We start from the raw sequence: 25,853 nt of genomic DNA, 5'->3' as shown, positions 1-25,853 counted from the left end.
GAAACTTCTTTCTACTTTGAAAGAAAATCAGAGGCACAGGGAAATAGCTTTTTATCCTTCCCTCCCTCCCTCCTTCCCTCCCTCTCTCTCTCCCTCCCTTCCTCCCTCCCTCCCTCTCAGAAAAGTGCATCACCAGCTCAGTTAGAATCTGGAAATTTCAATTTGTGTTCTTGTATCTTAATAAACGGCAGGCTTCCTTGCCGTTGATGGGCGAATGATTAGACGCGAGTCTCCATTTTTCGGAACAGCTGTAGACATCATTTGCACATCTACACTGGCACTTTAATCACATGTCACTGGCCATCCTCCATCAATTCCTCTAAACCTATGACCTCAAGTGCTCAGGCTCCCGAGACAGTGACCTTCACGTGTCCTCTGCGTCCCCGAGGGACTGTGGAGTGTGCAGAGGGTGAGAAAGTTTGCATTCCAGGTCATCGCTAAGATGCTGAAACAGGTGTCTGAAAAGGGAAAACATCCCCGTGCTTCGCCAGGGAGCAGCACACTGTCTGTCTCTTCATTTTCAGGCCAGGACTCTGAGCTGAAAATCCCTCTGGGAAGGAATATAGTGAACAGCACAGAACAGGGCAAATTAGGTTACCTGCTTTCCTCCCGAATGAGCTTCACTCGTCCTGTCCTTCCTGTCAGAGCACAACAGGGCTGGGTTAGGACTTTGACTATCTGACAGACAGATGGACAGGGTGTGGGGGTGAGAGGGCAAGCGGAGATGGGATAAGAAAGAACCAAAGAGATGGCCAAGGGTGGGGAAGAAAAGGCATGGGCTGAGGCAGAGAGGCTCTCTGGAGACTGAGTCCCGGGGAGCTGCCCCGTTCTGGCTCATAGAGGACTCGGCCACTCCCGAACGTGCTGTGTAAGCTGGACCCAGGAACATCTGACCTGGAGAACTCAGGTGTGCTTTCTCCTCTTTTGCTTTTTTACTTGTGGTATTTTCCCACTTCCAGAAGGTTCTCAGAGATGACCCTTGGAGTCAGAGTAAAGGATTCTAATGTGAGCATTACTAGCGTGGATCTAGCTGGCTTCAGGAGGAAAGTATGAATAACAAATTCTCTTCCATTGCTCCACCAAGGCAGCTTCTCTATGTGGAACTGCAAACATCACCATCTTTAGTCAATTATTAAAGCATAATCCTAGAAAATATTTCCTTTTATGGAAGTTCTCTTGCAGAGTTTCAACATATATCAAATAAAGAACACAAGACAAGTTTCTGTGACATTTGAAGTGTCAACTAAGTAAATTTAGAATTATGCTTTTATGACTATCTCAAAAATAAAGAAGCGATGTCTGAAAGTATTTTTCCCAGATACTTTTCTATTCTCTCTAATAAGCTTGAAGCTTTATACTTGTTCTACCTATGGTCTGTTTAAAAAGTTTTCAAGCCTGGTGTGGTGGGGGCACATCTGTAATCCAAGCACGTGAGAGATGGAGATAGGAGGATCAAAAAACCCAAGGTGTTCCTCAGTTACACAGCAAGTTCAAGGCCAGCCTGGGCCACATGAGACCTTGTCTTAAAAACTCAAATATGAAACAAAAACAAAATTCATAGTGGGTTTAAGGAAATAACTCTTCTCAAGTGGTACATTATAGATGTCCTTACAGGGAGTAGATCTTAAGCAAGACTTATTTTAGTCTTCGATTTTCCCATATTTCCTCAATTTTTTTTACATCATAACATGCAGATTTGTATCGGAAAAAAGCACAAATAGATTAACAAGATGGTTATACTGAGGCCAGAACTCCTCCAAGACACAGAGAGGGTTGACAAATACTGAAGGAATTTGTCGTAGATTGAAAGTGGGCAAACTAATTTGTGCCATTTTCTTGAAACCCCAGAGAAAGCAGGTTGTCTTAAGCTTGAATTATATTGCCAATTGTGCTTGAAAAACCCATTTAACTATGAAAAACAACATTAAGATTGGAAGGACAGAGTAAACTCTCATTTTGATACTATTACTCTATGCTAAAAAGGGTGGATGCTGAGGAGCCAGAGCTTGCAACCACTTCCTTACCTGGAGAACAGGAGAGTGGAAATCTGCTGAAGAGAGCTGATGGACTTGACCTTTGTAATGAAATACCCACTCCACCCTAGTTTTAAGAAGTAGGAGCATTTAAAATGCATAGAAGGGGGGGCGATAGAATAAAATTTTAAAATGGTCTATCACAAACATAGGATTCTCATAAAATACTACTGATTGACAGAAAAAAAGTAACACATTAAAAAAGCCAGTAGAGTAGAAAGCCTGTAAGGAAGCAAACCACTTTGCTGTCCTTTGTGTTTCTGGATTGATCCTACAGTCACAACTCACCACTCTAAATATGTTCATGGAATTCAAGGTGAGGCATTTGTCCCATTAATGAAGTGACCTTAATATTAACAATAACATAGCTTCAGTAGTATTCTATATTTGCGTTTTGAATTCTAATTCTGGTAGGGGTGCCCAGCCTCGACTTGGCCATATGACACTGTCGTCTACAGATGTGTTGAGTAGAAATCATAACTATCCTGGGATGCACGCAGCCTGTGAAGCACACGTTGGACATGGCTACATCTAAAAATATACAAAGGCTTGGGGTCACGAACAGAACTTCAAAGAAAAGAACACTCCATCGGAGAAAAGAAAGCAGAGCCTTACCTCGCAGTGACGCCGTGCAGCCTTCTGACGAGGTGACACCATGCAACTGAACACAAAGAATCGGGAAGGGAGACAGACTTGTCACATCTCCCTTTTAGAAAAGGGGGACACGGAACTTCTGATTACTTAACCAGGTCACAGAGCAGCCACCAACACCACCTCTCTCTAAGGCTGTGTTACCTTGTCTCCAACGTGAGTCTGCTGCAGCTCGTCTCATTGAAAGGGGGAACCCATCAGAGCAGTGCCTTTCAGCTTAAAATCTCCCACAGAGCAAGCCATGCTGTAATCTCAGCACTTGGGAGGCTGAAGTAGAGGGATTGCTGTGAGCTCCTGACCATCAAGGGCTATGAAGTATGAGGGCAGTCTAGGACTCTGTCTAAACCAGAAAGAAACGGGACATGGTACATGTTCTTGTTTCTTTCTTTTTTTGTTTTTCGAGACAGGGTTTCTCTGTATTGTTTTGGAGGCTGTCCTGAAGCGCTCTGTAGACCAAGCTGGCTTTGAACTCACAGAGATCCGCCTGCTTCTGCCTCCCGCGTGCTGGGATTAAAGGCTTGTGCCACCAACGCCCAGCTCGGTACATGTTCTTGGAAACTCAACGTCTGAGAGGTTGAAATAGGAGGGTTGCTGTGAATCTGTGGCCAGCCTGAGGTATAAAGTGAGGATCTACTTTAAAACAGACAAACAAAATCTCAACAGGCACGGGGCAGAACCGACTCAGGCACAGCAGACAGGGGGCTTCCACTGGCCTACCTTGAACTCCTTCTCTATGTTGGCTAGCTTGGCTAGTTCATTGCTGAGTTCCAGGGCGGTGAGCACCGGGTCCTCGCTGGAGAGTGACAAGTACGCAGGGCTGGCCAGTCCCTTGTAAGCGTTGATCCTAGACCTCGAGTGGCTGAAGGCATCAAGCCTCTGTTTCTCGGCACAGTCAGCGCAACGACAGAAGTAGTCGTGTGGCCGCTCGATGCGCGCGCCCTTGAGTAGCAGCAGGTGCACCACCTCGTACTTATGGCAGTGTGCAGCCAGGATGATGGGCGTGATGTCCGGCGAGAAGCGCGTGCCATCCTCATCATAAGCATAGAAGTCATCGTCCCGCAGTTCCTGCTCGCAGGGGCTAAGTGTCAGGCGCCGGCTGGCCGCGAAGCCTGGGTGGCCGAGGATGGCCTCCACGATGCGCACATAGCCCTTGCTGATGGCTAGCAGCAACGCATCTCCGATACGTGCCAGGTTCTCCTTTTTCAGCAGCAACTCGGTCACCTCCAGATGCTCATTGCCTACAGCCAGCTGCAGCGCGTTCTGGCCCATGTAGTCCACACAGTTGACATTGAGCGTTTGTGACTCCTCCAGCATCTTGCGCACGACCGGGATGTTGCCGTACTCTGCAGCGTCCAGGAAGCGCTCCTCCTCAGCTGTGAGGCTGGGCCCACGAGCACCAAACATGAAGGCCGGGCCACGCACAGCCTGGCGCCTGCCCTTGTCACGCATCCCTGCAGTGCGCCACCTCGATGGGCTGCCCTCGGAGGACCTGATCAGTGGGGTGACAAAACAGTGTGGGACTTTGATGCCTGTAGCTTTCTCCCCCAGCAAGCCCGGCTGCAAACCCGAAGCCAGGGAAGGGCGGGGGAAATTGCTAACGTCAACCATCCCGTCGCCCCTCACCTAACACAGGCTGCCTGAGCTCCAGTTAATTCTGACTTCAAATAGAAAAATAATGGAATAATTTTCATGCACCTACCCCTCCCTGGTAAAAAAAAAACACTCAGTATCCTGCAGCTTCAGCCTGGTTCCTGCTGGTAAATAGCTTAGCGACAGAGTACTTGGCCTAGCAGGTGTGAGGACCTGGATTTTGTCTCTACCACGACAAAAAGAAAAACAATCCTGGAAACAGTGTCTACAGACACTCAGCATTCATGCCCCAGGCTGGAGTACTCAATGGAGGTTAATTTTTTGTCAAGATTCAGGACAGAATAGCCTTCTCTAGTTATTGTACATTCTAAACCAAAATTATATACACAGCCCCACATTAGGTTGAGTACCATCTTAACAAGGACTTAGCTTTAACAATTTCCCTTACGGGAAAGCCTTCCCCTCACCCAAGGTTTGTGTGTTTGTTCGCTTGCTTGCTTGTTTTACAGGGTTCATCTTTGCAATGACCTAGACAAGATTTACCAATTACAAAATCCAAGCATCGATCTAGATTTACTTCATTGACAATAACTCTTGTTATAGGATTGTTTAATTACTAAAATTACACAATTGCCTGTTGAACTAGAAGGAAATTTCTTGACTGGTGCATTAAAATTCTCTAGTGTGATTTCATGAACATAACTCCAGGTACTGCTCCTCTAGCCAGAACAATGTGCCCTGAAATCCTACCACAACTCACATTAGCTGAGATCTGACTGCATCAAAGTCATGCCATAGGCTGACGTGTGCAGCACCTTTAGATCACGTCGTGATTGTTACAAGTCTCCGGAGCCTTCTTATCCCACATGTAAAATGAGAAGTTAAACCTGGAGGGTGGTCCCTGGTGCCAATCCTGGAACTCAGAAGGCCAAGACTTTGTCTCCTCAAAAACAACAACAACAACAACAAACCCACTTTAAAATAATAAATAATGTCCGGCCTAACAGCACAGACCTACAGTCTCAGCTACTGGGGAACTGTAAAGCAGGAGGTGAGGTTCAAGTTCAAGGCCAGTCAGGGCAACTTAGTAAACTCAAGATAAAACCTAAGACAAGGTCTGGAGAACTAGATGATCTGTAAAGCACTTGTCTAGCATGTACAGACCCTGGTTTCATCACCCGGGACTACAAAAGTGGAGACTAAAATGAAAAGTCCCAGATTTTACGTGCTTATAAGTAAAAGCTCTTGTAAATGTTCTGAGTCTCTGAAAAACATTGCAAAATAAATTACATAATTTTGACATTGTGCTTATCTGTAACAGCTCAATGACTGATCCATTGTACTAGTCAAATATTGTATAAATACACAAATTTCTATCTTTACCTTTATTCAGTTGCAAACATTTTTTTTTCTGATTCAAATGCTCAAAATAACTTTCTTTTTAAAAAATCTGTCAAATCTTTTTTGGTATGAGCTATATCAAAGGGTATCAGTTAAGCTTTTTTTCCCCCATGTTACTGACTTTTGAAGCAAATAAACCCAACTTAAAAGTGAATGGCTGGGAAGGGAAAGCAGTCACTTCATTTCTATTATATGTATTTCAGAAACATCTCCTACCACTGAAAAATGTATTCACAGATCCAGGGTTTGAAAACTCACGAGAAAGGACACCTGCTTCCCCAGGAGCCTGGCTAAATTCAGAAACTTCCTCAGCAGAGGAAGTGGGGGTGCCAGCACCCAGCTCTCCTTAGCTCTGTGTGCTCGAGACCTTGGCTCTCCAGTGCTGAGAAAACGGGTGTCTAGTGAAGGCACCCATGTACCCCAGGTTAGATCAAACTTCAGGAATATCCAACTCCCACTGCTTAGCACAGAAGGTCAACCAAACGTACTTGAGAGAACAAGGCATGGCATTCCAGCTGCAGCTCCCTGCAACTCGGGGACATGAGACCCAAGAACAGGGAGGGACTCCACCTTGCTCTTGTCCCCCCATGCGCAGTTTGAGCAGCTATGAGCGTAGTTTAGAACTTAGAAATACTTACGTCTTTTAGCCCAGTCTCTGACAATTACTTAAACATGTGGGTATCTTTGGTAACTATTACATTATAGGCTTTCTGCGGTTAAAAAAGTGAAGTGTGGGTGTATGCTAGGTAGGGTGGTGGGGGAAACTCGGGAGGGGCTCGAGGCTGGTAGATGGTTTTTAGATGGGCACAAATAAGAAAGCAGCATTTACTACTGAGAGTACAGAAGAGTTTCAAACTCTACAATGAGGACTTTAGGAAAATCTTGTATTATTAGGATGATTTATTGGTATTAGTGGAACTCATTTCATTGGGTCAATCGTTCTTACTGTTAAGTTATAAGCTGTGTTTGAATGACCAGAATTTCTGTGTAAAAGGTCTTGTTTCTGCCATTGGTAATAAGTTATTACCTAAGGCTAACAGAATATTCACCCAGAGTACATCTGTGGAACTCCACCTTACACTCATAAGGATTATCTTTGGAAAATGAATCCCGACTGAATGAAGTATCACATCTTAATGAACAAGATTTTTAATTTAATGACTTTCTTACAAGAACCTAGATATAAATAACCTTACAATTTTTTGCAAAAAAGCCTGAGTTGAGAATACTAGAAAATGATTATTTCATCAGTTTTTCTCCTGGTATTTCTTTGTATTTTTAGCTCCTTTTAAAAAACAGTGTCTGTCTCAATCACTCTGTCCTAGAACTCACTATATAGTCCAGGTTGTCCCTGAATCCATTGTTATCTGCCTGCCTTAGTCTCCCAAGTACTGGGATTAAAGCTATGAGCCACCATGACCAGCTAATATTTTTAAAAAATCAAAATGCAATTATAGAACATGGGATTTGATGAGAGCAGCTAAAATCTACTCATCTGTCATGAATCTCATTTATCATACAATGTTTTTAACCTAGAGTCCTTGTGTTATAAATCAAATATTTTAGCATGTTAAAGTTTTCTTCAATATGTATTTTTCCAGAACCTTTATCTACACAATGTATACTGGAACTAAAACGTTTGATTTTAGTACTGTGGTGATGTGAATAAGAATGGTCCCCATGGGTTCAAATGCTTAAATGCTTGGTTAATGGAACTGTTTGGGAAGGATTAGGAGGTAAAGCCCTGCCAGAGTAGGTGTGGCCTTGTTGGAGGAGGTGTGTCATTGGGGGGTGTCTTTGAGGTTTCCAAAGCTCCCCCTTTCTCTCCTTGACTGTTGCCTGTGGATCAGGATGTAAAGCTCTCAGCTACCACTCTCAGATACTCCTGCCTCTAAGCCACTATGCTCCCCACCATGCTGGACATGAACTAAGGCTCTGAAACTGTAAGCCAGCCCAATTAAACACTTTCTTTTATAAGAGTTGCCTTGGGGGGGGGGCTGGAGAGATGGCTCAGAGGTTAAGAATACTGACTGCTCTTCCAGAGGTCCTGAGTTCAATTCCCAGCAACCACATGATGGCTCACAACCATTCGTAATGAGATCTGATGCCCCCTTCTGACATGCAGGAACATATGCAGGCAGAACAGTATGTTCATAATAAATAAATCTTCAAACAACAACAACAAAAAAAAAGAGTTGCCTTGGGCCGGGCGTTGGTAGCACACGCCTTGTATCCCAGCACTGGGGAGGCAGAGGCGGGTGGATCTCTGTAAGTGAGTTCGAGGCCAGTCTGGTCTACAGAGCGAGTTCCAGGACAGCCTCCAAAACAATACAGAGAAACCCTGTCACACACACAAAAAAAATTGCCTTGGCCATGGTGTCTTTCCACAGCAACAGAACAGTAGAACAGTGACTAAGGTAAGTTCTATACAGCGTAAGTCAAAATAGGCAGTCTCGTGCCGTCTTTAAAAGATCCTAAGAGTGACTCAAGTGTGAGGCCTAACCTCTCAATCAAAACTAACTATACCTTACACCGTCAGTCACTTAAAAGAGCTGAGTGAGAGCTCCTTATTCCACGTGACCCACAGTAGGCGGATCTTTCAACTTTCCTTACAGAACTGAAACAGACTTCCATCATCTACACCCATGCCGCGGAGTCAGCCTCCTTAGGCAAACAGGTGTCCAGAGTCGGATGTGCTCAACATGTCTCTTCCAACTTTTGAAATAAAGAACGAAGATGCCAAACCCTGAGAACGCTAAGAGAACACTTTCCCAGGGTTATTCGTCTCTTCAGACCCTCATCCAATGGCTCTACCCAGTCAGCACTTCGAGGGCGCTCTGGAGAGACTTTGCGCCCACCGAGCACTGGAGCACGCTGGCCGACAGTACAGACCCCGCAAGGCTGGGTTAGGCTTCTTCTCCAGTGCTGATGTGGACAGCCTGACCATCTGACCGCTACAGACTGAACTCGCCCCCTCTCAGTTTTGCCGCTGGAGCATACGAGGACACACGGGGAAAGCAGCCAGGAAACGTCCCCACCAGAACCTGACTGTGTCAGCTCCCATCTCAGGATTCCAGGCTCCAAAATGGTCAGAAAACAGGTTTCTGCTGTAGATTCAGTCGATGGGGCCTTTTTGGCACGGACAGAATTGAGTAAGACCCTTTACATTTGCTTAAAGAATTTTTAGTGCTTCTTGGGATCTTTGTACTTGCACAAACATTTAAACCAGTGAAAAATCCTTCTGGAACTATTTTTGTCCAGCCATTGGGAACCTTCTGCTCCACTCCACTCAGAAGCAAAAATACAAGCAACACTTCCCAGTTGTCATAACTTTCCATGGAGTCATCTGACCTAATATTGTTTCTGCAACAGTGACCTGAGTTCTACCTGAAGTGTGTGCTAAAATACAGATTTCCAGTCTTATTCCAGGAGGGGCTGATTCGGCATATCCCAGGGGTGTGGCCCTGGGATATGTATTCTAAATGAACAACCTTGACAATTCCTATATGCTAAAATAAGGGACCCTGCACCATAGAGCAATGGAATCACTCTCTACCAGTCATGCTGGGTTACCCGGCTTTTCAACACTTGTCACACCGGCCCTGCCGAAATGAAAGATAAAATGCTGCGTTTGAATAGCAAAGGCTAAAGGAGGTATAACCCTACATCATTTAGGTTTTGCTGTTGTTATTATTTAACATTTGATTTACCAGGTGACTGCCACAGTAGCCTACAAAGTGTCTTTACCTATGACCATTTAAAGGCACATTCTCGATGTGTCACTAAGTGAAGCTTTTTAAAAGGCTACTGAATTAGGGAGTTGAAAATATTGAGCAGATTCAGCCAAGGACACCAATCCATTACACCTTTTATAAGGATTCAAGCCTAAAGTCAATCATCCCTGTGCATCAAGAAGCTGCTTTCTAGACGGATATTTGTCTTTTAACCTATACTCCATGAGTTTTAAAGGCCCATTAAAGTAATTTAAATTTTACAGCAGCATGTTAACAAGTATTCCTTTAGTGCCGCTACCACACTCAATCCCAAATACGAAGGTCATTTCTTACTTATCATTATCCGTGGAGCACATCCCGGTGTCTGTGGAGAGGTGCTCCTAAGTGTCTGTGCAGCTGAGCTACCTGTCTTCCCATGTGACCTAAGGGTCCCCCGAACAGCTACCCAACCTGTAACTCAGGGGTATCCCTGCATTCCTAGCATGTGCATCTTTAAAGTCATGGTCAGATTGGGAAACATCCGTCAAGGTCATCTGTGGCCCAGGATTTGATCCTGCCAGTCACAGAGTCCTGAAGCTTTGGGCAGCTCTCATGGCGGATCTGTCTTCCCATCCTTGCCGGCACCACCCTCCAGGGCTTCATCAAGTCACCACCGGGTTATCACGGCAGCTCTGCGGTACAGACAGGAGGTAAAGCAGGTCAGCCTTGCTGAGCACCTGACATGTGCACTGTGTTTTCAAGGCACTATCAGATTTAATTCTCCAAACAATATTATGAAGCAAAGTTTTTTACTCTCTGCCTCATAAACACCAAAACTGACCTTAAACACCCTTTCTAAGGTCACATCCAGTGAAGCACAGGCCTGGGAGGCAGTGGACCCTGTCCCCTTTGGTGTTCCTGATGCTCCAACCCTCTGCAGCCACAGTCACCCCAGCATGGTGTCTTTCTCAGACGCTGGTCTACCATGCCTCATCTCACAGTCCCCTACTACATATTTCAGAGTCATTCTAATTAACATTCAGGAATGTCCACAGTCCCCTCTACCTGGCCTAGCCAAACCTGTTCTCAAATTCATCCCATCCATCCTGTAAACACACAGCCTCCCTTCCTCCTATACTGTCAAAGCTATTGTCTAAAGATGTGTTAATGTGTTTTTTTTTAAATTTTAGTTTGTGTTTCCAAATATGAGGGCTTTGCCCTCGTTGAGTGAGTACCTTTCCTGCTTATGGGAGAGTGAGCATGCAATACAAAAAAAGATCAAGCTAATATTCTGGGTTTTACAAGAAAAAGTAGGGTTTTATAAGAAGAATTTGTGGGAAAAGGAGGCATCCATGGCTGAACCTGCTCAATTCCTTTATTCATTTATTCTGAAGGACCTCACCACAGCACAACCTCATCACATGGACAGGATAGTTCTCCCGCTTTCCACAGCAGAGCATGATGCCCACTGTCCTTGGAAAGAAAAGAACAAAGAGAATAACGGGAATCACAAGGGGCGTGTGGTTTCCGGATGACCAGGACGAGTAGGTGTTTCCTAGAGGCAGTAGAGAGGTTGGTGCGGTGGGAGCTCTCTCCCGCCACTTCTTACTCCCATGTAAGATGAGGTCCAGGGTGCCTGCATCAAAGCCAGGGTGAAGTACCAAGGGTAGGTGGACTGCTGGTGCCCGGAGGGAGATGGAGGATGCCATGGCCACCAGGAATGCCAGCTGTAATCCAACAAAGAGATAGCACTTTTTCCTTATAAAGCAAATCAGCCAAGATTAAGTTGCTTCCCCTGACAAGAAAAACCCAAGTGGGTACCAAATGTGGTCCTGAGAGCAGAAAAGAGTCAAAGATCAACCCTCGTCACAGCTTCTCAACATCATCCTTCACAGCCCATCATCACCATAACAACCAAACCAGCAAGAGAAGACACTTCTTTCAACAAAGTGGGGGCATAGTTTTTATCTATCAAAGGATACCTGGTGGGGGCCCCAGGGACATGTAATCCCCTCCCCCCAAGAGCAGGGGAAGGGATGGTTTCCTGGGATTATTGAAAACCATGCAAAGAACACTTTCACTATACCATCAAACAGCTAAATGAGGTCAGCCTTCAAGCATCTCTCCAAGCATGCTCAATGATGGGTACAGCTGGGCCATATAGAGCTAAACCTCTTTAGAGACTGGAGAGAGACTCGGGAAGGAAAAGCCTTTATGCACTGACTCTGGATACAAAAACACACTGCCCTAGTTGGCCACATTCCTGGGTAATATAGAGCAGATCTTCTCTCCCTGTCAGCTCATGTAACTGCTTAATTGCTTAATTAACTTAATTGCTTAATTTATTGATTGCTTAATTCACTTGCTGAGTAAGTATCTGTTTAGTAAGCAAAGAAAACAAAACAGAAAACTTAAAACTAATTTCCACCACATATTGGAATTGGGTTATACTGTCTTTTGTATTCAGTCCACTGAAGACTCAAGAGGAAGCTCTGCTCATCTAAGCTGTTGTGATTTCTTGACTCCACTATACCTGCTTCTGGAATGTTCTTCCTGCTGTTGTTTCCATCCCTGAACATCTTAATTCTGTCCTTCATCATTTTTTCTTGCCATGGTCCAGTTCACACTGTACCTTAAGAAAGAAGGTTAAGTTCCCCAGGGTGAAGCCTAGGTGTTCACTCTGAAACGGAGGTCTTTCGTCCTTTCTGCAATTACCCTTGACCACATGGACCTGGACTTCTGTGGTGTGGTTAACTTCATAAACTGCGACGATTATGGCCCTCCTTGATTTCTGTCTCCTGGAGTGTTCTCTTGAGTGGCACAGTTTGATAGAGGCTAAGCGTTCAATACTTACTTTAAACTTCTTATGTCTTCTCTACAAGGCCCGGAACAGTTCAGTCAATGTTTGAAACACTAGCTAGTTGATACTTCTGCTGCTGATAAAAAGGCCATCTGAAGCTGGGCAGTGGTAGGGCACACTTTTAATCCCAGCACTCGGGAGGCAGAGGCAGGCAGGGTCTCTGTGAGTTTGAGGCCATCCTGGTTTACACACAGAGAAACCCTGTGTTGAAAAAAAAAGTCATCTGAATGCTAAACAGAATAACGCAAAAGTGCTTTGACGGAGCACTTTGTCACACTGAAGACAGAAGCTGAGCCAGCTGACCAGAACCCCACCGCTCATGTCGTGAGGGGCAGGAAAGCCAGAAGGAGCTATAGGTGAGAAACACAATGAGTCACCAAGCAACCACTGTGCTACTTGTACTGGGGACAGTGGGTGGAGAGACGCTGAACGCTCTGACAAGGACCTGAAAATGAGCAATGAAATGCCAAGAAACAGACAACCTATAGTCCAGGGAGAAACAGACAAACTATAGTCCCCCAGTGAGCAGCGTCTGCCAATCAGTGTAGCCACTGCTGGAAACATCTAATGTTATTCAGCATTCCTACAGGCGACAATAAGAGAAGAAATCCCACCAAGAGCTCAACAGAGCTACCCCAAACTTGCATCTCTCTCTGTGTCTGTCTGTCTGTCTCTTTTGTTTGTTTGTTTGTTTGTTTTTTGAGACAGGGTTTCTCTGTATTGCTTTGGAGCATGTCCTGGAACTTGCTCAGTAGACCAGGCTAGCCTGGAAGTCACAGAGACCCACCTGCCTCTGCCTCCCAAGTGCTGGGATTAAAGGGGTGCACCACCACCACCCGGTCCAAACTCATATCTCTTAACATGTGATCGTGAAGAGAAAGAAGTGTCCCGGCAGCCACTCTGGACTTCTGTAACCCCTAAGTGTGTGAGTACCACCACTGCTGAGTCTGTAAGTGCCTGCACACGTCAGACATCACAGCCCATCATCACCATAACAACCAAACCAGCAAAAGAAGACACTTCATGTAGCAATGAAGACGGCATAGCTTCCCTCTACAAAGATTCCCATGTAGTGTTGGAGAGATGGCTTAGCAGCAAGTTCTTTCTGACCTCCATAGGCCCCCACACCAAAAAATATATAAATGTTACAAAAATGATGTCCATGCCACAAAAGTAAAATATAGAGATCTCCACACTTAACAGATCTGGAAAATAGCTGGGCCTTATCTCTAAGTTGCTGTTGGTCAGAATTCCATCAGACTTCTTTTTTTAAAGACAGGGTCTTACTGTGTAACCTTGGTTGGCCTACAACTCACTGTATAGGCCAGGCTGGCCTTGAACTTTCAGAGATACACCGGCCTCTAACTCCCAAGTGATGGAATTAAAGGTATATACCACCAGACCTGGTCCACATTCAGAATTATTAATGAATAGCAAACCTTCTAGGTGTATGTTAACTGTAAGGGACAAGAAGCTGTTGGGTATTGTAGGGGGGAAGCTCAGGTCTCTCTTCACTCCCCTTCATCTTCTTCTGAAAGTAGGAATGATATTTTTTCCAGATTCTTAGCAGCTAAAACCAGACAAAGCAAAAAAAAAAAAAAAAAAAAAAAAAAAGAGCAGTCTGCTGCTCCTGCCAAAGCCCACTAGGAACAGAGAGGGGAGCTCCAGCATTTCCTGCTTGACCCTTGAGGAAACTTCTTAAATATGTATACTCAGGCAAACACCTCCTAGAATGTACATATTAATGCTCTCTGGATACATTTGTGCCTAAGACCATTAAACCAACTTTAGCAATACTGTGTTCGTTCATTTTCATGCCTGTCTCCTCAAGGATTCGGTCATTTCCCACAGAGCACAGACCGCCTCTTTGCCCATACGCCTGGCTCTCACACACGATGGAGTACCTGCTGAAAAATGGGTGGTCATATGGCACCAATACTAATTGTTACGTCTCAGACTCAAGGAAGAGACAGTTTTCCCTCAGACCACAGAGTACCATTAGTCACATATGACAATATGTAACTTTTCAATAAAAAGAATAGATGAATGCATTAATGAAAATTAATAATCAGTTATTAAAGTAATATAAACAACCACTCTTTCAATCAACTTTTCAATTATAGATTTCTGTTTAATTACCTTTGGTTCTTAGTACACCCTAGTCCAGAAGCATTTGGTAAGTTAGATGCCTTTTGATTTTGACGCTATATAAAGTATGTCTTACCAGGGAAATCTGAGGGCAGATAGGGATTACACAATAAAATTAGTAATGTCTAATGATTAATTAATAATTTGGCCTTCCTTGTAAAATAAATTAATTTTCATGATACCATTTGAAATTGTTTTATAACATTTCAGAAGACTAGAGATAAAATAGAAAATCCTATGGAGTCACTACATAATGGAATAAGAATAAAGACAAAATGAATTCAAATGACAAAAATCGACTGACTCAAGAGACTCTAATATTGGCTACTTAAATATTAATCACTATATTAACTGTGCATGCTTTGCCTATTATTTCATGAAAAGCAGAGAGACCTGGCTTTTTCTCATGAACATCCATGTTCAAAGTCCAAAGTCTGAGTCTTTCAGATGTCTGCTCCAGTCCCCTCATCACCCTGTTTCATCAGAAAATTCAAATCACCAACTTCATTTGATAAAATGCATCTAGAGATATTAAGCTGGAGTGAAAAACCATTGAGGTGACCTCTTTCCTTAACACATTACACATCCGTCGGCATTTCAATACCATTAAAAAACGGCAGTATCAGGTATGTCTTACTGCTTAATTTTTTAATTCTGAGGAGAGGATTCTTCCTATTTATTTCGTTTATTTGTTTTGGTTTTGGGGACATGGTCTTTCCTATATAGCCCAGCTTCAAACTCATAGTGATTCTCTTGCCTCAGCATCCTGAACGCTGGGATTACAGGTATAAGCCACCATGCTAAGTTTAGTTTCTCTTAATAGGAGAGTCTCTAACTAGGTAACAGGAGTTAACTATCCCTGACCCAGATGCTAAATTAAAGGCAGAGTGCATAGCGGGCCTAATTATTCTCATAATGTCACTGCTGTTTCCCTTCTGTACAAGTGTGAAGTTGGCCACCCCCAGTCCATACCCAGCCCCTCTGTGGAGGGCCAGACTCCCCGAAGGTCACCCTGCAAGGCGCTAGCTAGACTCCCCACTTAGTAATACTGTTATATGTTAAAGGCAGCAGGAGGTAGGCTGAGAGCCAGAGCCCTCTCCTCAGATGCCTGTGCCCAGGCAAGGTGATTATGCTCCCTGAGGAGCCAGGATAATCAGGCCCCTTTCCTACCAAGGGTACATGAGTTCTGCCAACTGCTTTCTTCCACCAACACTTTTTCTATGGTTTTTTTATTGTCAAATTGTAAACTGGGGTTATGGTTTATGGGACACTGTAGGCAGGAAAAGCTTAATGGTCAAAGATAAATTTAAAGAAGAGAGAAAGAACGAGACACTTGCTATTCCATCACAGGAATGAAACTTCCTAATGTCCTACTCATCAGAGGATGGGCAGTGTAGGATTGGGAACCGCTCCCTCTGTGGCACTGAGGCAAGCCATGGATGGCAGTAACACTTGGCAGGGTCGCTTTGGTTTGGAGAGGTCCTCTTCTCTCCTTTGCCCTGGCTTGGTCCTCCTACTTATCTCGCAAGCATTCTCAAGTTGATCTGCCGTCAGCAGCTGCATTGCAACGATGACTTAATTGGATCTCACAAATGAGTTAATGCTAATTAATAGTTGCCTATATTGTTCTTCCCTGGAGTAAATTTATTTTAAAATGTCTTTGAGGAAGAGATAAACGTGTTAACTAAAGGAGGCCACAGCGCAAACAGCACAGCCCTGGGAACCTGGATATTTCAGATGACCTGGGACTGCTGTGACTTAGATATCCAGTTGTTCCTTCAGCTTCTGCATTTGTAAAAGAAAGCAAGGGACATGGCTCCCTTCTCAAACACGAGACTCTCCGTGTCTGTTAAACGTGGAGAAGCAGTTCTAAGATGGCGTGGGATGGGGACATGGGGTCCTTACCCCACCGCGGAAACGATTACCTACCCATTTGCTTAAAACCCTGTCATGACCACAAACATTCTTCCTTCTGCAGTCGCAGCTCTGACATAAAACATGCTGTCAGCTGTAAATAAACACTCCACAGCCACAGGCGTGTTTGGTTTCAAGCAAAGGAATAAAGGACTTTCTTACCCCCCTTCTCTCCAAATTTCCTCCACGGATAAGAGAACAAATAGTAACACAAAGCCCTTAAAAACAAGAGACATCTGTGACTCCAAGCCATGACATGTACAGCTGGCACTGAGAGGTCCTAGAGTTTCATTATTTAGGGGAAAGGCAGGTGTTCCAGACAGCACAGCAGGAAGCAGGTCGGCCCTGGCAGGCAAGGTCGCAAGTTCAGGGCCTTCTAGAAAGGAAAGATCAGGCTGCATCCTGAAAGGAGTGACCTGCTGAAGTCTAGACAAGGAACCCCAGCAGACACAATCAAATGACAACCATTACACTCTTCTACAGAAAAGAGAATATGGACTCTCTGGAGACACAGAAAATAGTGATTAAGAAACATTGCAACAACAAAAGAAACCTTTTGGAAAGTAATGCAAGAAAATTTCTCAGAACAAATTAACTCCAGGTCAAAGGGTTCACCAAGTATTCTGGCAGTGCAAAGACCACCCTCCCTCTCCCAGGGCCCAGAAGAGCAGGGATAAACAGACCACTCTATAAGGTCACAGGCAAAGCAAGTCAGAAAAAACTAGAAGGAATATTTTCAGGAAAACAATCTCTGTTGGGGACAGTAGAAGACTTAGCTAAAAAACCAAAACCCAAATGTGACAAATAGTTATTTTAAGAAAAATATGGAACTATAAAAGAAATAGTATACTATTCGTTAGCTAAAAGTAATGTGGCTGCATGACTAAATAATGAAGACCTTAAGATGTTGGCCAGAAATTGTAACAATTCACGCTGTGGAAGATGAGGGGAGAATAAGAGGCATATGTTAGCAAAACTTCTCAAGACTTCTGATGGTATGCCAGTGCTGGTGTAACAAGATGTCAGCACATGATGGAGCTGAATGGAAGTGTCTAGAAGAGAGAAGGAAGAAGGGAAAGGCTGGGGTTGCCATTCACAAAAGCTTTTTAAGTTCTGTCTACCATGCAAAGCTATATTTGTGTATTTCTTTGACACTGTATAAAAATAATTTAAAACAAACTAGCAAAATGACAACTCTCTCTTCCGCAGGATGAAGTTGTGCCTCCAGGGCACAAAACCAACAGTATAATGAAAAGTGTCAAATTACTAAAGGTCTTAAGTTCAGTGCCACTCTGTGCTCTACTTGAAAATTAATTACTGTAAGGAAACCTGTCTTTTTCCTTTACAACCCCAGTCAGAATTTCCCCAGTCTAGAGAGACTCAGCAGTCACTTGAGAACCTGGAGTTCACCTCCAGCCCTGGGAGGAGGTGGTACTTTAAATCTAATAACTAAACCATTCCCCATGATAGGTTCTTATCCCACAGCCAAACCCACCACAGAAACTAAGACCCAACTAGACAGCGTGGGATATGAAGTACCGTGTCCCCAGCCACCCTTTCAAATGGCTGAGCATCAACAGATGGCACGGACTTGCTTAATAACTCTTAGAAATTCTGTGGCTGTGTGTGCCGATTTCCTCATTTGTAATGACAGTGACAAAACCTGCTCTAAGGAGCAGTGACTCAAGCCAGAGTATACACAAACACAAACTGTTGTTTTCATTATAACTAACATTTGGCACAGAACTCTCTTTCCTACAAGTCTAACTCTGTTAATGAATGCATCCTGAGAATTGCAATAACTCTGCTGGTATTCACTCACACATACTAGGATTGATTCATGTTTACAGTAGACTCATAAATATCTGTTGTCTTGAGTTTTTGTCACCAATTACTGCCAATGTTTCCATTTTCTCCAGAGTTTTCTAGGCAACCCAGAGTTGACACCGCCCTGACCTTCACCCTCTTCCTCCACCTTTCCTTTAGAACAGTTTTCCCTCGAGGCGCTAGTTTAGACTCCTCTGCTTCTCTCGTCCTGGTCCTTTGGACAGCGGTGTGAGCACACAACTCCCGAACAACTCTCCAACAGCCTGCCCTCACCTTCTCCCGAGTCCCAGCCCAGAATTTCCATCTCTTGTTAGACACGGTGATGAGAACCATCTGAGACGTCAGAACCTTCTCACAGCTCCTTTCCTCCCAACAATGGCATCAACAGTCCTGGTTAGCCAGGCCAGGATATTCCAACTACCCCAATCCAGCTTCCTTTGACAACTCCTCATGCAGAGTACACTGAAAACCACATCCCCTAGATTTCATTTGCATGTTCTCTCTTCCAGTCTCCATCTATGACGCCGACACCACCCTGCATAGAACCCCAGCTCAGCCCTGACAGCTACAGCAGCCTCCTGATTTGTTCCTGCACATTCTGTCATGCCTGCTGTGCACAGTGACCATGATCACGTCGCTTCTGCCTTTAAACGAGCTAAGGCGCCCTACTGCCATATCTTGACACACAAGACCTTTCACATTAATGCCAGAATAAAAATGTCTCCAAATCTCAGGCTCTCCTTCACACACCCCATGTGCCAACCAGACTCAGTTAACTAACATGTCCCTGAAACAAGCCACAGTCTTAAGGGTGGGGTAATTGCCCACCCTGGCGTATCATGCTAATCCTTCAGGCCCATATTGGTTTCTTTAACATCTCCACAAACAAATATCCCCTCTCCTTTGTTCCTGGCGCTTCACAGCTCTATTTTCATTTGGCTTCGACTAACACTCACTTTCTTCAGATTTCCGGCATCATTGCCCATTAGCCCTTTCTCACTCCGCCTCAGACATGGAGGAAGGCATCCTTCCTTCCTCATCTTTGTGGGTTTTTGTATGAAGCCTGCACTTTGCACATGGGTCCCCTTGAGAACATCTTTGAGTGGAGACTTGTGAGAACACACTTCTAACACTTTCCATGTTTACAAATGTATTTTGTAATTGAAAACTTCATGAGTGAGGAACTCTCCGATGATGCTATTTGGTCCCAGTTTGCAAACAAATGAGATAGAACAGCTTTGTTTGACTCAATGGTTGAACCAAGAGTTCCCTCCAAAGATGAAGATGTTTCACTGTGATGTAATAAATGACGCATTTCCCCCTTCAACCCTACTAAAATTCCCAAGTGGAAATCTGGAATGTGGACCAAACAAATAAGCTACAGTGTGTGTGATGATTCTGTCACCAAACCACAAGGAAGATTACGAGTGGAGAGGAAGAATCTGGGGGGGGGGGTATAGTAATGGGATGCATTCAATAAGTAGATGGGGAAACTAGAGGATGGGAGAGAACCAGTGTGTGTGTGTGGGGGGGCGGCATAGGAGAGCGTGGCGGGGGAGGAGAGGGATGACAAGGAAGGAAAGAGGATGCAATGAGGAAACCCATCACGCATAAGCAAACCTAAAAAATCAATCAAAGATAAGGACTTGAAAAGCAAGTGGGACCCTGTTTTAGCATTCTACTGAGCACTAAGCTCAGCTGTGCTACTAGGTTACTGAATGAGACCCTGGGGCTGGCTCTGCTAGGTTATCTGTGCTACTCGGAGTCCAAGGCCGAACCACTCACCTTTAAACAGTGACATAGAGACACAGTGACTTTACTCAACACAATAGGAGGAACAGAACTGCTCCCCACAGCAGGTATCAAGCCAGTCTCTGATGTCACCAAGTGTCAAGTAAACACTGCTCCTTAAAGTGACCGGTCCTTTCGACCTTAAGAAATGAGGAACGACACATTGTTGCAGTGTGTAAGTCGGTAGATGTGTGAAAGGAGTGATGACAGCAGTCAGGTAGTAAGCCTCCAGAAGAACCCGCTCCCGGGCTTTGTGTAACCCACCTCAAACTTCAGAGGGGAGAGCCCTAATTTCTAATCCGTCCTACTTTCGCGGACAGCAGTGTTAAGTGCCTTTTGTCCTCGTTATTTAAGGTAATAGAAGAATTTTGTAAAAATCAAGAAACTATACGTGTTCATTAAAAACCCAGTCTGGCACAAAGAAAAAGTAGACGATATTCTCAAACTTTAGAGGGTGGAAGTGAGGCAGCAGTTAACCGGGATGTAATCCCAAAGGATGCTCCTTCCTTCTCTCCATTTCCTGGGGCACACTCCATTTCCACTGCACGCTCTTTCACCAGTCACTGAATTTCGCCAGGATGAGCAGCTGACTTTAAATCGGACCTTTCCTGAAAGATCCGCTCCCAGCTACCGATTTCTGTTTATGTTCCTTACTAGCCTGTCAAGTCCCGCGGGGCCTGGCTCAGGCCTGAGTTCTCCGCGGGTCGGACCACCCCAAGCCACGGACCGGCAACGGGCAGGCTTCGGGCAGTAGGCGGTGCTGCAGAGCCCGTGCCCGGACAGAAAGCCACCTGTCCAGCCGGCAGAGCCACCACCAACGTGGGTCCCCGGGCCCGAGACCCTTCCTCCCAGGACACGCGTTTTTGGCACGCCCAGCGCACCGCCAGGCAAAGTAGAGCATCTTTGCCTCTGGAAGCTGGCTGGATGCTGTCAATGTTGGAAATGAACCGGTTCTTTCTCACTCGGTTGTCAACTGCTACTTGGTCGAGAGGAAACCCAGCAGAGACTTGGAGAAGAAGAAGTCAGGACTGGATGGAAGGGGAAGAGTCACCCGCCCTGTGCCTTCTGGGAACCAGCGACCCAATTGCCCCTAAGCGACTCTCACAGTCGTTGTCCTCGGGGTTTGGGTGTGAGTGCACCGTCGGGGAAGTCTTCCACCCACTCTGCACTCCGCACCGCTCCGGGCCCCACCGCCTGCCCTCCACCCAGGAGGGCCGGAGAGGTGGAGGGGACCTGCCACCTGCCGCGGCTCAGCTGCGGGTCGTGCGCACACAGTAGGATCCCGGACCTCCAGGCAGCTCGGGGTTCGAGTTCCGAGGTCCTAGTCCGGGTGGCAGCTCTTCCTCCCCGAGTCCCGCCGTCGGCGACCGTCCGCGGGCAATTCGTGCACGTGAGCCAGTGAGCCCGGTTGGGCCCGGCTCAGCAACACCGGGGTGCCGAGCCCGAGTCCGCCGGGCAAGCGGAATGGCGCGGCGCGTGGCGGGTCCCGATCCCCGTCCCGCCCGCCCCCCTCGGCCGCGCTCCGGTACTCACGCGTCGGGCCCCGGGGAGGGCGGCGCGCGCTGGCAGGGCGGCTCCAGCCCGCCGTTGACACCCCTCCAGCCCCGGCAGCGGCGCTGCGGCTCGGCTCCCTCGGCCTCGCCATCCTCCTCCTCCGGCACAGGCAAGGTCACCCTCGCGGGCTCCCGGCACTTCCTGACCTTGGTGGACATAGTGGCGGAGCGCGGCGCCGCCCGCAGTCAACAGCCCAGCCGCCCCGCGACAAGCCCCGGGGGTCGCAGCGACGGGGACGCCCGGGCCGAGCGCGCGACCTGCAACGGAGCTCGGGGACTGCGGCCGCGATGCCGGCTGCGCACGGTCTGCCGGCCCGACAGCATCGCGGCGAGACGGCGTGGTTTCCCTGCGAGGAGAGGGAGGAGGGAGAAGGGAGGAGGGAGGGGTGGGAGGACCAGTCCCTGGCAGACTGCGCGGCGCAGGAAGCAGACAGAACAGCAGGTGGGGAGCTGAGAAGCAGCAGAAACTTCCCTCCACTCTCCTTTCTACCCGAGCCCCAGAATCCCCTTGCATCTGCAGACCCAAGTGTCCTAGGGAAGGAAAAGGAATCGTCGACTTGTTAGTCTTCCCGGAATCGGTTTTTATGCACGCTCAGCTCTCTATATTTCCAAAGCATTGCTAATTCGCTGTTGTCAGGCTTAGTTGAACCCACTGGCTGTTTAAGTGCGGTTCCTGAGTACCAGTTCCTCACAGCAGGTCAGTGTTTAATGTGCAGGATGCTTTAGTTTTTACAGTCGCCAAGTATCCAACTCTAGCGTACTATACTTTTCAAGAAGTATTTTACAGAAAAAAATTCTTTTGAGACAAGGTGGCCCAGGATGACATGAAACTTAATATCTGGCACAGGCTGGCCTCGACCTCACTGCAATCCTTCAGCTTCAGCCTCTAAATTATAGCGGTTGGTGAACATGTGTGTTGGTGTGTATGGAGGCCAGAGGCCAAACTTTTGTGTCCTTCCTAGAATCATCCACCCTGGTTTTTGAGATAGAATCTCCCTGGGCTTCTGGACTTGGCTAGGCTTGCCAGGAGGCCCAGGAATCCACCTATCCCACCTCCCCAGGCTTTCAAGAGAACTCAGGTCCTCACTTAATTCTTTTAAAACTTAAAGGAACTCACTTTAAAATTCAAAGTAACTCAATTTTCTGGGAGGAAGAATTACAGACTTTGATCATTGAGCATTTTAGGGATCAGAGAACCTAGGTATCTTGTTATTGTCATTCTATTTGTTAGTCTTGGAGCTGGGAATGGCACCCAGTGCCCAGGGCTAGGTGCCTCCATCTGTGAGCTATTCACTAGGCTGTATGCCTCTTACAGATGAGGACACCATGGGCTACAGAGACTGAGTGAATCACCCCTTGTGAGCAGGTACGCGAAAGTTCCCATCAGACCCAGGGAGTATTCAAGACTTTTTGTTACCTAAGGCAGGCAGACGCCTTCTGCAATACATCAAAGATTCACATACATACCAGCGTGGTAATCACCATGCCAAGAAATACCAAAGATAATCCATTTGAGTGTGAGGTGGAGTTCCACAGACATACTCTGGGTGAATATTCTGTTAGCCTTAGGTAATAACTTATTACCAATGGCAGAAACAAGACCTTTTACACAGAAATTTGGGTCATTCAAACCCAGCTTATAACTTAACAGTAAGAATAATTGACCCAATGAAATGAGTGCCACTAGTACCAATAAATCATCCTAATAATACAAGATTTTCCTAAAGTCCTCATTGTAGAGTTTGAAACTCTTCTGTACTCTCAGTAGTAAATGCTGCTTTCTTATTTGTGCCCATCTAAAAACCATCTACCAGCCTCGAGCCCCTCCCGAGTTTCCCCCACCACCCTACCTAGCATACACCCACCCTTCACTTTTTTAACCGCAGAAAGCCTATAATGTAATAGTTACCAAAGATACCCACATGTTTAAGTAATTGTCAGAAACTGTGCTTCATGGAGGAAACCCAAGACAAACACAAACACAGAAACGTGGCTGCCTTTAAGTTAGCTCTTAAGAAGTCCTCAAAACCAGCCGTGTATTCCTTGCACTGGCAGTAAGCAATCTTATGTCTAAGGAAGCTAAGGTGTATTATTTCTGCAACAGGGAAGATGGGGACCTTCGGAAATCCATTTCCCTCGTTACTTCATATGAGAGTGTTAATTTCTGAAGGCGAGTTGCCAGACCCCTTTGATCCCACTCTTAAAGACTTATGAAGAGATTGCCTCCTGCAGGTCAGTAGCCCCGCCTCCAGCCGGGCTCCCACTGTCCTCCCTGCTTTCTGTCACATACCTCTTGCCTGAGACAGGGACCATGTTCAAAGCAAGTCTGATCATGACTTTGCTCCATTAAAAAAAGATCTCTGGTGACTCCCCACACATCCGTTTTCAAAACCCACATTGTCGTGCAAGCCTTCTGTGATCTGACCCTGATTCTTCTGCCTCCCTCTTGCTCTGCATCATGGACATTCTGTCACTCCTGCTCATCCCCTGACACTGAGGTCTCTTTCCTATTTCCCTGTCTGTGCCATTTACCAACACTGAACTGTCTTTTCATCTACTCCCCTGAAGAGCAGGTGGGGGTGACCCACAGCCTGACAGTGTCTAATGGCCATCCTCAGGACCCAGATACACTGGAGGCTGCCCTACTGTGTGTCTGTGAGTATCCATGGTCTTATCACCTATAAGATCCTACTGTGTGTCTGTGTCCCTCAGTCTCACCACTTGAAGTTAACTAGTTGTGTGCAGGTCTCCTGTTTAATCTGTGAATTCCTTCTTGTTTCGAGCTGAGAGCTCATCTTCTGTCTTTGCCATCTAACTGAATCCATCATGCACAGAACAAGGGCAGAACATGAATTAACAAGTCCATGGGTTCCTTAAAAATACATGAGTTGAGTTCTAAGGTTCTGGGGGTGTAAGAGTCCCCAACACTTGTTTCCAAGGGTTACCAGAGCAACACTTCCAAGATGAAGTAGCTTAAACAATTCCAGGGGCTGGAAGTATGAGTTATAAATGTGAGCAGAGTCATCAGTGTCTCTAATCTCTCTCCTTGGTACATGTGAGTGTGTGCACATGTGTGTGTGTGTGTGTGTGTGTGTGTGTCTGTGTGTGTACCTTTGCTCTGTGTCCCCATATGTCCTTCCTTTTGTACCTGTCTATCATCTTTGTGGTGATATTTTGTTTATGATCTAACAAATAAAGCTTGTTTGAATATCAGAGTGCAAAGCTAGCCATACTAGTCAGCCATACAGGCCAGGCAGTGGTGGTACATACCTTTAGTACCAGGAACCATACTAGTTAGCCATAGAAACTGGGTCATGGTGGTGCACACCTTTAATCCCAGAACTAGAGAGAAATATAAGGTGGGTGGAGACAGGAGTGCAGGTATTCAGTCTGCAATCTAGACAGTCTGCAATCTAGAGCAGTGCAGTTTGGAGACGCAGTCTGAGGATAGGATCGCCCCTTCAGTCTGAGCATTGGTAGAGGTGAGAATTCTCTAGAGGCTGGCCACTTTGCTACTCTGGTCTTCAGCTTTAACCATAATATCTGTCTCTGGGTTTTTTTACTATTCAAGCTACACATCCTCCTCTTCTTATAGGGACTCTATTCATATTAGATTAGGGATCGATTAAGTCAGTCACCCACTTTAGCTTCATTATGTTCTTGTAAAACCATCTCTAACTACTGTCACATTCTGAGATCTTGGGGTTTAGGATTTCAACCTGTGCATTAGGGGGCACAGACACAATTCAGCCTGTGATACATGCTGACTCTTCTGGTCGGAGGAACCTATCCCATCAGAGGCTGTCAATGTTGTTTTTCACCCAGGGTTTTATGTAGCCCAGCCTGGCCTCAAACTTGATATTGAATGTTTTTCTGATTCTCCTGCTTCAACCTCCTGAGTGCTGTGATTATAAGTGTGTGCCGCCACACCCAGCTTAGGAGGTAATTGGAGCCAAACGCATGTTTTGCTGCATGTTAAGCAAGCACACTACCAAACGAGCTACATCCTAAGTCAGAATCTAATGTTTTTATTCTTATGAACTGTGGCTTGGGCAAAGAAAACCCAGAGGAGAGGAGAACACAAAGACAACAGTTCCTAGAAAGAAAGGAACTGTGGTCCCTTCTTGGCATAATCCAGCTTTGTCTATTTCTTTCATCTGTAGAAGAGGGTCTACTCACTGCACATGTATGTTGTCAGCTGCCTATGCAGTCTGTTAAGTATGTATTTTCTGGAGGTACATTCAAAACCTGTTACTTCTTTGGGGAACCCAAAATAAATATTCAAAACCCGAACTATTTTCAAGTAGAGACTTAGCCACTGAGGAATAAGCGAAACATAACTTTATTGTTAATTCCAAATAATGTTTTAAAA

The 25,853-nt window shown here is 45.7% G+C and overlaps 1 protein-coding gene across 5 annotated transcripts in view; it reads right to left on the bottom strand.

Annotated features, from left to right (window-relative positions):
- Trpc3 (transient receptor potential cation channel subfamily C member 3) overlaps window positions 1–21,812 on the bottom strand; it is a 65,244-nt gene extending 43,432 nt beyond the window's left edge. For 3 of the 5 annotated variants that reach the window (XM_040754490.1, XM_040754488.1, XM_040754489.1), the window contains exons 1-2: window positions 21,462–21,812; window positions 3,402–4,173 (exon numbers count right to left, since the gene is read on the bottom strand). In XM_040754490.1, the coding sequence (XP_040610424.1) occupies window positions 3,402–4,173; window positions 21,462–21,640 (951 nt within the window). In that variant the 5' untranslated portion in view covers window positions 21,641–21,812. The remainder of the gene's footprint in view (window positions 1–3,401; window positions 4,174–21,461) is intronic. The other 2 variants (XM_040754486.1, XM_040754487.1) reach the window with 1 other exon arrangement.
- Between the last annotated feature and the right edge of the window lie 4,041 nt (window positions 21,813–25,853).

Source organism: Mesocricetus auratus, unplaced genomic scaffold, assembly GCF_017639785.1.
Source record: "Mesocricetus auratus isolate SY011 unplaced genomic scaffold, BCM_Maur_2.0 Super-Scaffold_100011, whole genome shotgun sequence".
Lineage (NCBI taxonomy): Eukaryota > Metazoa > Chordata > Mammalia > Rodentia > Cricetidae > Mesocricetus > Mesocricetus auratus.
Note: the sequence above shows the minus strand (reverse complement) of the source record. Positions and strands in the feature narration are given on the sequence as shown.